This window comes from Thermobia domestica, chromosome 2 (assembly GCF_964235325.1).
Source record: "Thermobia domestica chromosome 2, izTheDome1.hap1.1, whole genome shotgun sequence".
NCBI lineage: Eukaryota > Metazoa > Arthropoda > Insecta > Zygentoma > Lepismatidae > Thermobia > Thermobia domestica.
Window position 1 is genome coordinate 202,399,484 of NC_137455.1, and position 13,787 is coordinate 202,413,270.

The following is a 13,787-nucleotide window of genomic DNA, read 5'->3' on the forward strand; positions in this document are numbered from 1 at the left end:
ACCTTCTCAAAAATTTCAGCTGTCTTCATCCAGAGAGAAGATTACGTTGATAGAGTAAACTCGCGTTTATCCGTGAAATTGAGTGGTGCGGCAACCCTGGATAATCCACAAAATGGACGACAAAGGACACAAATCAGCATATGGGGCTTCTGAGTAATATTAATTTACATAAGGAGGCTTACACATATAATTATGACTTAATAGCAGTTTTCGGCACTTACAAGTTTGTTGGTTTATTTTTTCACATAAACACACAAGAATTGTCAACTGTTTTGTTTTTGTTAAAACGCATCTTCACTATTTGTAATTAAAGTTTTTTTAAAAACAATATTTTATCACAATTGTATACCTTTATTTTTGCAGATTTCTCTTAAAGAGCGTAATTTACTGTCACAAAAAAAGAAAAAAGGAAAGAAAGAACAAATAATTGAGAATTTACTATACTTATTACAGCTCTCAGCTCTCTGGTCCTGTAGTCAACGATTTGAAATACATCCATTATACCCACGACATAAATCATGAACATTGTTTTTAGAATATGAGAAACAGAAAACAAATAAGTGTGGTCTTGAATTTTATCCTAAACTATTAAATCATAGAAAAATAATTTACAAATTTTTGAAATAGACGAATAATCAGTGCTGGATCATATGAAATAAATAAATAAAATAAATAACTTGCAGAACACAATTTTCGACGACTTTTTTCCATGACGAAACAAATGAGATTGTATAAGAAAATATAACTGAATTTAATACTTCAATTACGATTTATTAAGCTACGTAAATTTGAATGACACAAAACAGTATTGCTTTTCAAATATAATGGTGCAGAGGAGAAGGACTAACCTACTCAAATTTTGATGTTCCCTATTCTCTTCTTTTTTGTGCCCTGGAGATGATTTATTGATGATATAATCAACAAATAATGAAAGATATGTACCATTCCAGAACACAAATTTCAATGAAATATATGTACCATTCCAGAACACAAATTTCATTTCATCTTCATTCACAAAGTTTCGATCTTTGAAACGATAGTTTCAACATACAACCTAAAAAGGAAAAGAAAATCACGATCAAATATAAAATATATGCTCAGATGCTGAAGTAACGTATCTAATTTCAATGCCGATCCACCACCTTGTAAAATTATGATCCGTTTTATCTTTTCCTTTGTATTTGTCCAACTACGACATCTTTTCCTTTTTGATCGATATGATGAGACAGATGAAGATCGAAAATATGAAAATGACAATGAAGTTTACTGTAAATAGCTAAAAAAAGGGGCATTTCTTTCATTGCAATCCTGAAGATTTCCTTTGCAATGATCACAGGTAATACCAAACATATACTTTAACTGTCTTCTGTATGATTTTGGTATTATATATATATATACATTAGTAACAACTTTACTATAATCTCGAAAAAATGCAATGTGATTTGGTGGTTTCAGGCAAATGCTTAAAAACAAAAGACCGCTGGATAAACCCACTCGCATAAAGTGCCTTTTTCACATTATGTAAACGTGTGGAACTTTGTGAGGTCGCGAATGTAAATATTTTGGATATACGCATATATTAGGTGCTAGAATACGTACATGTAGAAGTTTTCCTGGGTAACAAAAACTCTATCAGCCACCCAATAAATAACATTAAAGACAAAAACCGAATCTATATTGATTATTGATTAACCTACTTTATGTGAAGTTGCGTAGGTGTTCTCTCTTTCTTTTTTCTCCCCCTCTTCACGTTTCAGGGTGTTCTGCAATATTATCTGCTATGTAATATTATTCACAACGTAGCAACATTGTTTAATTTACTTCAACGTACGAAAAATTACTTGAAGTATTATCTACATTGAAAACACATAGTATCACAATCTTTTTTTAAAATACAATTTCACTATATTTCATCCAATGCCATTGGGCTTCATCAGAAGGTTAATAAAGATATAATTACTAACAATCATAAAAATGATTAACAATTATGCGAATAGTATTGTAATTTCATTGCACTGTGATAAACTGTTTATATTACAGATAGTTATCAAATTGATGGAAACTTTCACCTATTGCAACCCATATCTTTGTGAGTTAGTAATACTGAAATTCGTTCATTGTGACTGCTTTGTATTAATGGTGTACTTTGTGATAATGTATAGTATGCATTAGCGTTTACAATAAGCCATAAGTTTTTCGTTTAAAATGGAAGATTTCTCTGATTTTCAAAGAAGGTAAATTGTACATGTGTGGTTAGTTAGAAGAAGCGTACCGTAAACCACCAGTATTAGGTGTACCAAGGCAACAAAATCTCAATAAGATACGTGATACATACAGTATACAGTATGTCAGAACACACTAACAAAATCTCAATGTTGGTTGAAGCGAAGATAGCCCATTCTAGTTCTCAACACTGCACATGTTTGAATAATCAAAGGAAAGTCAACCATTACATCTATAAACACACGAACAATACTCGTTTGTGGATTCATAAGCCTGTTAAACTCTGAAAAACTTACTTTTCTGACATGCCTCCTTATTCCAACAAAGCGGCTGCTTGGTGGTGGGAGACGTCGGACAATCCTCAGGACACGTATTCGGACATTCATTAGGAGCCTGGTTTTTCTGCAAAGGAAAATCACAGAGACATTAAAAAATTGTCTTTAAAATTCTTACAGAAGTTTATTATTATTATTATTATTATTATTATTATTATTATTATTATTTTCTTGAAACAGTAACAAGGATACAGTATGTACAAACTTAACGACAAATGAAATGTGGACAATACTACATATTACGAATCATCACCATTATTTTCAACTTACTACATTAAAATTTTCACATGTGAACGAAGAAAACTATATTTGCCTACAAATAACTCATGGCTGATTTATCATCTTTTAACGATTTTCAAAATAATAGGATGGAAAAAAGCAACATCAAAATATAAACATCGTATGACAAATAAATAAGTATTACGGTATAACCGCAGGACGATTAAGTTATTTATGTATTAGAGATATTGTTCAAAAATGAGTAAATCTTTGGCGTAACGTCACATAGTTATGATGTTCTTTGGGTCTATGGACTTCAAATATATATATATATATATATATATACAGTGGCGGATCCAGGATATGATCAAGGGAGGGGCTAAACCGTAATTTGTCGTTTTATCCAGTGTAAAGCAGAATTGAAGCCCATTTTATCCAGTGTAAACCTGAGCGTCAAGGGGGAGGGCTATAGCCCCGTAGCCCCCCTTAGATCCGCCCTTGTATATATATATATATATATATATATATATATATATATATATACAAACAAAATCGGTAGGGACTTTATATTTCAAGTGTGCCCTCGGAAAATAAGTGAAACACTTCTTCCCCCACCCCGACCTGTCTCTTACGGAGGAAATCCTCCCTTTGCTTAGGGGAAAGAAGTGAATGACTTCGGATGTGTTGTCAATTTATCATTCAGTCGATTTGGTCTTGACAAGTGAAGATCGTAGGCTACTTAGAATGGCTAACAAGACAGTGCACAGTGAAGCCGGTGAAATAATTCATTGTGGCAACGCTTCTGCATCTAACAATTGAAAGATCTCGGCAACACAACTTGTCCCTCCCCTTTCGAGGGAGATACGGGAAATCACACATGGACAGTAGTGCCAGCAAGAGCATACTTGAAATAGAAATGTTCCGATGCGAGCCGCTTGTGCATCTCATGTTAGAAGAAAAAAAATTCTGTTTGTCAGCCGTTCATTACAAGGACCCTGTAAAACTGTCACAGAGGAATCTACACATTAGTACTGCTATTGAGCTACCAGGGGTCTCACATGATGTTTGCATTTACATTATAATCTGGTGACAAAGAAGTAAACTTCTTAACAATAAACTTCCTTGTAACAATATTTCTTAGATATTCTGTCGTCTAACTATAAAAGACGAAACCTATTATAAAATGCAAATGTTTGAAGTTCTACAACTAACATAACGCTGTTAAGAGGTTATAATTCTGCCGCTTGCTCATTTATCTGGCGACGTTCCAGTGCAATACAAATTTTGTTTCTCTTTGATTTATGATTGTAACAGGAGAGTGGAGATGGCATGCTCCATTAGTAGACTCTCTTTCTCTCTTCTCAGCCTTTCTTCATTATCGCAAAAACAAAACACAAACAACGCAGAATTCAAACAATACCGGTTTTAAATCACTGTTGTTTATGTTCCAGATAAACTCAGCATCATGAATTCTCATTTTGTTGTTCTCTTTCTTTAACCAGGAATAACGTTGTAATTCTATCTTAACATTAAACTTACTCTATACAAGTAAGAAATTGAGGGTGAGAAAACCTCGCATGGTTGTTGACATATTAAGTAGGGATAGTGCTATTTTCCCAAGGAGACTATTTCGGCTCACTACTAGGAATGGCCACATTTTTTCGAATAACACTTTTTCGAAAAATGAATTTTTCGAAAACGAAAAACGAGAAATTTTTCGAAAAACCAAAAAACGAAAAGTTTTTCGAAAACGGAAAACGAAAACTGCCGAGAAACGGAAAACGGATAACTTTCGTAAAACAAACTGAATTCATTTCATTTGTTAGTACTTCCAACTTTCCATCTTTCACGCATAAATGGAATTTCTGGATTTCACTGATTCCAAACCTAACATTGATAGTTAATAACTCAAGAACAAAAAGTCTGCACACCATAATATTTTATACTGAGCTTCCATGCATGCCAAGCTCGTCAATATTTACGATCCTACCAACTTTCAAGATCATTTGAGTTTAATCAAATGTGCCTTACAGTTAGTGAAATTTCTTGATATCACTAACTTAAAACATTAATTTGATTAGAAATAACTGAAATCAAAGTCCCAAACACCATAATATTTAACGTGCGTACTAAATACATCGCAGTCCATAACCATACTAATTCTGGTCGTGATTGGATGAGTTTCGTCAATAGTAGACATTATACACTATCCTTTCATTAAATCCAAATCCAAGGGGGCACGGTAGCTCAGGGTTAGAACGCTTAGTTCATGTGCATTTGATCCCATGTCAGTATGTTCGTTGCAGACAACATCGTGTCCGTGGGTTTTTCCGGGGTACTCCCATTTCTTACCACATTATCATTCCACGAATTCCGAAAACTTTTCGAGAAACGAAAAATCATCGAAAAACGGATAACGAAATTTTTTCGAAAAACGAACATTTTTTAGAAAAAACAAAAAGCAAAAAAAAATTCGAAAAAACGAAAAGCCAATTTTTTTCGATAAACCGAAAAAACGAAAAATGAAATTTCCGAAAATCGAAAAAAACATTTTTCAAAAAGGCCATCTCTGCTCACTACGACCTTAGTTAAGCCATCACTATTACAACTTATTCTAAGAACTCAATTCTAAGAAAGAGTAATCGTCCTTCATTTGATTCTCCCTGAAAAAACAGTGCTATAGAGGAAATGGTTACATCACGTAAATTCGTATTTTTTGTCCTTCATTTGATTCTCCCTGAAAAACCAGTGCTTTAGAGGAAATGGTTACATCATGTAAATTCGTATTTTTTGTTCTTCAGTTGATTCTCCCTGAAGAATCGGTGCTTTAGAGGAAATGGTTACAATCACATTAAATTCATATTTTTCGTCCTTTATTTCATTTTTCCTTAAAAAACAGTCATAAGGAAGACATATCGTACAAGTTCAATCGTTTGACATGGATCTAACTTGACATGGCAATTATTATGGTGTGCAATTATTGGCATCACAGTTGAGAGTTTCGATTTATAAGTCCAACCCTTAAATTTGACACCCAGGAACTCGAGAACCCAAAATCCGTATACCACAACATTTCACATGCCATGATCATGTAAGATGTACCAGTATTTCAAATTTGGTGAAGTGCAGACATTTGTTTCCCGAGTTGTTCGCCACCAAAGTTGGGAGTTTAAACTCAACAAACCTATTAGACGTAAGTATATACAGTATGTACTTACTGTTTACAATATAATAAAGCTATGCTTTAAAAAAATCAATGAAGGGTGTTACTGAGAAACTTACTAGTCCAATGTCATCAATAGTCTCCAACGTTATCCTGGATCTCCCCGTTAACTGCAAAGTAAATTACTCGTATATATGATATAGCATACTCGCGATTTTGTATACATCTTAATATGGTCAATGTTTATTTTTCTGTATCTTCATAAAGAAAAAGAGGTTTAAATCCGTAACCCCCCGCTTTGCGTACATCACTGTGGGGAAGAGGGAAAATTTACTCATAAAATAAGCTTCTTTGCTTTCGGGCGACAATAGGAGAGAAGGAAGTGTGGTGATCGGTATATATAAAAAAAAAATATTTCAATGGATTTACATATTTCATGGCCTCTACAAGCCACGAAAGTAATTTTTGGATGTTGGTCCGTCCGTTCGTCCCGATGTAAATGTGTTCACTCGCGTAGAGGCCGTATAATTCAATATACATGCACCAAATGTTAAACAAGGTTTTTTTTTGGGGGGGGGGGATTTTTCGATTTTTCTTCCTACTCCCAAAATTTAGAGCACTTTACTGACGGATAAAAATCAAAAATTGCACTTTTCTCAAAAACGGTTCTAACGATTTTGTTTGTATTTCCTTACATCAATATTTTATCAGCAGACTCATAATACAGTATAAGTTTCTCTCTCTCTCTCTCTCTCTCTCTCTCTGAGAAAGATCCAGAAGGAGTAGCTTATTCTTCGGGATGTTTTTCTCAGACGATTTTCTCGAAAACTACTCGGGCGATTCTGGTTATACTTCATAAATATTACATTACTAATCTGACAATGTGTCGTAAGTAATTTGTTCTTAAAAATACACAAGGGGTGCTTTATTCTTGAGAGTGTTTTTTTTCGGACGATTTTCCTAAAAACGACTACGGTAATTTTGTTCCTGATTCAAAAACAAATGCTCTATTACGAATCTTACAATGTATAGAAATTATTTTCATTATCTGTGATTTAGAAACGGAAGTTTTCTCTTGAAGTAAGTTTACTTCGGACGATTTTCCTAAAAATAACCACCTAGCCCAGTTTATATTTTATAAGTAAATGCTCTATTAAGAAACCTACAATATGGTATCTTTCAGCTGAACGTCCCACGATTATGCCATTTTGGCTAAGAGAGATCATGATTTAGACAAGTAAATGACGACAGAAGAATTGATGAACTGAAATGTGGGAGGAAACGGGAGAAGTCCGAGAAAACCCACGGACATGATATTGTCCATCACAAAATTACTTGACCGGGGATCAAACCAGTGACCCCCACGAACCAGAGGTAAGTGCTCTACACTGAGCCACAGTGTCCCCGGTAACTTTTTATTTAAAAAAAAGGGAGTAGTTTACTCTTAAAATGAATTTTTCCCGGGCGATTTTCTTTTAAAATACTCGGGAAATTTTGTTCATATTTCATAAATATATGTTACATTACGAAATCTACAATATAGTACGAACAATTTTTTATTAAAAGGTAGATTTACAAGAGGTAGTTTTTCATTAAGCAACTCAAAGAGGTAGTTTACTCTTAGGACAGGAGTTGCCGGACGATCTTCTCAATTACGAATTCTGTTCATATTTCGTTTATTTCTCTAACAATCTTATCAATATAGCATGATCGCAGACAAACTCATAAAATTATTCAATTTAAGAAGTGAGAACCAGAAAGTTAAGTGTGGTGACCCACACTTTCTATTTTTCATTTGTACACCTTCTCCGTTTCACTTACTAGTTCCCGATAGCTTCATATTGCATATTTATTCACTGTGTACTGTTTATATTTTCTTAATTTATCGCATTTACAAAGATGACAACATTTTTCTTTTAATAATCTTAATTTTTGCTGATCCTACATATCCTACTGGATTTTGCACTGCAATACTGAATTACGATTTTCACACATACAGTGATCACGATTCAAATGAAACTGTTTCACACGCGATCACGATTTGCAAAAATGAATTTAACGAGCACTATAATTACTGCTTCCGATTGCAGTGCAAACACGTAACAAACACGGAACATCTGGCGAACGAAACCCGACCTCTGATTCGTTTGCTTTTGTCATCTAAAACAGGCGATGGTTGATCTTTGTGATTATCTTCTCATGATTTATGATTACGTATTTTATCACCTGAACATAACTATAGACAGCAAGTAATTAAATACTAGCATAGTAATAAAGAACAAATATTAATACTTGGTTTTGTGGTGTCTCAGTGGTACAGCTGTCGCTTCTAGTGTAGTGTTGTGTGTTCAATACAAGATCCGGTTTAAAGAGATCCGAAATGAACCAATTTAGAGCACATAGTTTACTTGCTTTGTTTTAAGCAACAAATTCTCATCAATAAAAGTTGATCTCTACAATTTTCGTTTTTTTTTTTTTTTTTTTTTTTTTTTTTTTTTTTTTTTTTTTTTTTTTACTGAGTATTATTTTAACCAGTGACAAATCAAGTTTGCTTGAGAAGTAATTTTGTTGTTTAGATGGCGAAGCAAAACTAGTGATAACACACAATTTAGAGATCTAGGGCTTATCCGACTGCTGAAAAACTATCTGACTTTGACCACTCTTCAAATCATTCTCTTTTTTTTACTTCTAGAATGAAGATTAAAAAACAATAACATCGGTTACATATTAGTAATTTATATATACAGTGTGTGAAGATATGGTATGTACAGCAAAAATACTACCGTAACTTCCTCACACTTTATAATAAAAATTAATATGTCAAAACACTTGTATTGCGTCCTCAGTTTTTCTGTGGTATCAATTTCCTTTAAATGATGACTGTTATGCAACCCACACTACATTGCTGATCGAGGGGTCATAGAAATACGCTCCAAACCTAGAGAACGGACATGGACACTACCTTTTTTCTTCACATTTTTTTAAATGCAATGAGATAAACAAAACCTAACAAAATCGAGATCATACCGTTCTAATATTTAGAAAAAAAAAACTATTATAAAACAATTAATTAACTTTAAAGAAATTATATATATGTAGCTAAATCTTTAGTAAAGTATATGACAAATATTCAGTTCATAAGCCAAAACTGTTATGTTACATTTTGAATATGCAATATCTGTTCCCATTAAATACATATTTCAAATTGAAGAATGTATGAATAGCATTTCGCTTCTGCATAATGTTATTAGTTTTTGTTTTGACGTCAGTAGGTTAGATTTTAATTTCGAGTGGCTTCTCAATTATCCTCATGACTCAAGGTAAATATCACAATGTTGAAGTCATAGTTTGTTAAAGTACTTTAAATTGTTCTGTTGTGCTAAATGCATGAAAACTTCATTTAACCGAAAATAAATCAAGTAAAATGTACGAGGTGTATAATTATTTTTTGTATTTGCTAGAAATATGTATATAAAAAAATATTAGGTTTCACCACAACACACATCAGTAAAATATTAGTTCTTTCTGCACAACCATATTTAACATCAAAATATAATTCTACTTTTTGGTACTCAAAAGTCAAGATAATAACGAATATACTGGTTCATTGTTGATTTAATTTTAACTTATCTCCAGCAGACAACTTGCACGGAATAATTACCGTGAACTAGTATTATGTTTCGGCACTTATCTCATTTCTTACATTGATGCAAACACACCTTTGTTATCAATGTAGGCGGGGATGTAGTATTCTGTGCTAAGTTGTTACTGAGTGAATCGACTAGTATTGCTTTTGCTAACCTGTTTTTCTTTGATAACATATTATTCTTGATTGACATTTTATTGATTACAGTACGAGTAACCGTACACACTTACGATTACTTGACCCGCATTTGATTTTAACAAACAATTTGTTCACAGAACAAAACAAATGATGTTTATGAAAAAATCCTTACAATATCCAATGGGTTTAAGCAACAGAATGACAGGATGTAATATTGCAAATAACACTTGTAAGGTTGTCCCCCACAGGGGACATAAAATATGACGAAATCATTATTTGTTTACAACTTTAAAATCAAACTGGCAACATTGAAAACTGTTTACGGGGGATGATCCATCCTGTGGGGGACGCCGGGACCGACATAGTTAATTCATGAAGTTTTCATCTACTTCGCCATTCGTTAGATAATCTTGCCAGATAAGCAAATTGTCGTCGGTACAATTAAACTTCAGTAAATTGTTAATACTGACAAGTTTAATGGTAAGTAGTTATAGTTTTTGTATTTTCCATCCTTATGGAACACCAAGGTTATGAAGAACGGAAAGTAGTGTATATTAGTAGTGGGCTGCGAATTACAATCAGAGTCTAATTCATGTGCAATTGGCCGGTTTACAGAGTATAATGCACGATTAATCCTCACAGTATACAGAGTTCCCTCTTGGTTATACGGTTAGTGTGTGCGTGCGAGCCTTCCGCCCGGAGACTCGCATCCGATTCCCAGTGTGAGCATAAGTGGTTAGGATTCCACATTAAGCTGTAGATCCACATCTTATACAGCCTCGCTGCTGAACGGACGCTACACTCCAATTCAATCAACAACCAAGTCACAGCATACACAGTTCTTCACCACACTATTTTGCCTCCAAGAGTGAATAGCAGGACCACTTTCCAGGCTCGGTGGTACGGATTGGTTGATCAAATTACATTTCTCTTAACGAATACTAACGTAATATTTAAGTGTATGTTCAGTTAATAATTATTGATTAATCTACGATCAATACTACAAATTGAGTATTTGGAACTAAAGAAATAAACATCCAAAGTCTAAAACTTATTGTCCAAAGAAAACTGATTACACGCCATTATACCATTCTAGTCATTATAAGTTCTTGCTACAAATCTATAAACTTTCATGCACCATAGCCATTCTCTTAATGCAGGTTGGTACTCGAAAATGTTCCGGCATCAGTTAAGTTCTGTCAGAATTCTACAGAGGATATGGATTATTTTCTGTTTATAATACGAAGAAATTATATTGAAATTGAGATAGTCAACAGATTCAGTATAATATAATGCAAAGAATTATAATTGTTCTGTTAATATAATACAAACTGCCATATACTTTCTTTTTTCTTTTACGACACATGCGAGTGACTACATACGCAAATTAACTAACACGTATAATTTGAGCTGAATTTCAGAGACCAGGTGTAATTTTACTCTTTTATACAAAAAATAAAGTTCATACAATGCAAATTTTATTGCCATTCGTGAACTGGCTCGATTTTACTGCATATTATGCGACTATAAGTTATGTCAGTAGATATTAACAAATCTTTTGCATGGAGAAGAGTTTCAACAACCAAAGGTATATCATATCAATGCGTTTGAAAACTTTTGTACATTAACCATTGTCCGAAATTTAAATTCTCAGCCTCTCTCACTTTTATCTCCAGCCTTTGACTTTTTTTTTCCTTTTAAATGCTTGTTTTAATTGTCTAACAACTCGAAACGGACAAACAAATCGGTAAAAGATCTAAACGAACCACAGGAAAACACAAAAGAATAATCTAGAAACTATGAAGGTTTTTCCACATGAATTTATATTAGGAATACGAAGCTGATTAGGAATAAAAATGTAAAAACAAACCACTTTCTTATCCTATCTCAGTACAGGAAGGGGGGAAGAAGTATGCCTATCTCAACAAAAGTAAATATGCACCTGTGGGCGTGATACCAAGGCTAGGATAATATTCGATATCAGCAATCTTTGTGATAAGCACAGAAAACAAGAGCGACAACATGTCGCGTGTCAAGTAGTTTCTTTTTCTTTCTCTTTTTTAACATTTGGAAAAACAGTTTTTCTTCGGGTTCTCACTCAATCTTTCCTTTTTTTCTCTTTTTTCCTACGAAACACTACAGAAGGCATTTTTGAATGTTATTGCTAGTAGTAATACCTTGAGCTTTAATAAACATCAATATCACAATAAATGTCATTTAAATCTCCATTGATTTACATCGAATCTTAATTTATATCGCTTTATAAGATTTTCTTCTAGAGTAAATACAGAACAGTAAATGGACTTTTAATCACCACCACTTACGCCATTTTTATTTAATACCTTTATTTATTAATTTAATTATATCCAGAAGTATATTTTCTTAAAAGTTCTAGGTTCTGAATTCACTTTTCGAGGTTAATTTCTTTTGCTTTGTGTAATGCTGATGCTAGTGAGCCGAAGACGACAATGAAATATCGTGATACACGTCGAGAGTATATACAGTAAAAGGTTGCTAATGTAATTTTAAAAAATAAACTACTCTCTTTTTCTCTCTCACCACTAAATTGATAATTTTCTTTCTTCTTGCGTGTGTTTGTGTCAGAACATTGTACTGAAAGGTAACTACAAGATGCAACTCTATCCATCACGACTCTGGAACTCACTAAAGGAATAATAAATACTTCTGGCCAGAGTATATACACTTATTTATTAAAAACTAAATTACAGTGTAACGTTAAGTTGTCGAAACCGTTACACAATAATTTAGTTCTTTAATAAAAAAGTGTATATACTCTGGTCAGAAGTGTTTATTAATTACAAGATTTATCAAGAGTATAAACACATGAGAATGACAGAGGGAAAACTACAGATCGTCAAAATTTAATCGAGCCAACATGTACAATATCCATTTTCTTTATCTTCTCGAGCAGTATATAAGAGATACCACTGAATCCAAACAATGTTTTGTTATATCATTTTAGTTATTTATTTATTATTTTTTAAAGTTTGTATTCAAAACTACTGCATTATTTTTCCAGTATGGGAAGCTGAATAAACATGAAGTTATACCTGAAATATTAAAGACATAGTACCCTGTTTAATAAGGAACTGTCACACCGAGAATCAAACACGTGAATATTCAACTCGAGTAGCGGTCATCATTAACCCGCTACAGAACTCTGTGCCAATGATGTAGAACTGACATTCCAGCTGCTTCTAGGTCTGAAAATTGTAGTACAGAACCGGATGACCAGACAAAAGCCATGACCCGATGACCTGTGCCAACACTAGTGTACAAAAGGATTACAAATGGACACGTATAAGAAAATTATATGCATAATTTACCAGTCATTTTTACAAAGAAAAGATCACGATTACATTATTTACAATACAGATGCTAAAAATTTAGGAAGGGTTTAACATGTAATGTTCATACATTGTCTCAATCTATTTTGGCAGGATTACTGAAATATGGTGTGGCGCATAATTAACGTTACCGGTATGATTTCAATAATGTATATCTGTTTCTTTAAGACTTTATAACATAATACGGAAATATGTTTACATTGTTTTAAAGATAACAAACATCCGGTAAACGCCAGCCAAAGTTAGCTTCGACCTTATGTGCTCCATTTAAGCCACTTCCTATGACTCTCGTTAAAATATCAGATCCTAAGCCTGAATTTCCCACAGAATATTGACCTTAAGCCCTTGAGTGGTTCTCAGATTATCGGTATATGCCCTACTTCTCAGAAAGCCCCGAGATAAACGTCTGCTGCTGTTAAATGTGCTGAGCATAGTAGGCAGTTAAATGGGAAAATTGTTGAATTTTTCTTTCGTCATTCCCTCAAGAGTCGAGTGGTGTGAGCAGTAGCTCCATCTTGTTAGAACCACATACTTGGATTGTTTTCCCTTCTCGTCTTTGAAAAAATCTCGATCGTCGTCCAGTATTGAGGGTCATCAATGTTAAACGATTTACTTTTAGTTTTCACAGAAGCATGACCCAATCACCCTTTTCAAGATAACTCCACACCATACTGTACACTTACGCGGATGTATTT

The 13,787-nt window shown here is 33.5% G+C and overlaps 1 protein-coding gene across 3 annotated transcripts in view; it reads right to left on the reverse strand.

Annotated features, from left to right (window-relative positions):
• Positions 1–13,787, reverse strand: part of LOC145678358 (insulin-like peptide receptor) — a 292,617-nt gene that overhangs the window by 123,769 nt on the left and 155,061 nt on the right. For all 3 annotated transcript variants that reach the window (XM_081748414.1, XM_081748417.1, XM_081748415.1), the window contains exon 3: positions 2,520–2,625. In XM_081748414.1, coding sequence (XP_081604540.1) covers positions 2,520–2,625 — 106 coding nt within the window. The remainder of the gene's footprint in view (positions 1–2,519; positions 2,626–13,787) is intronic.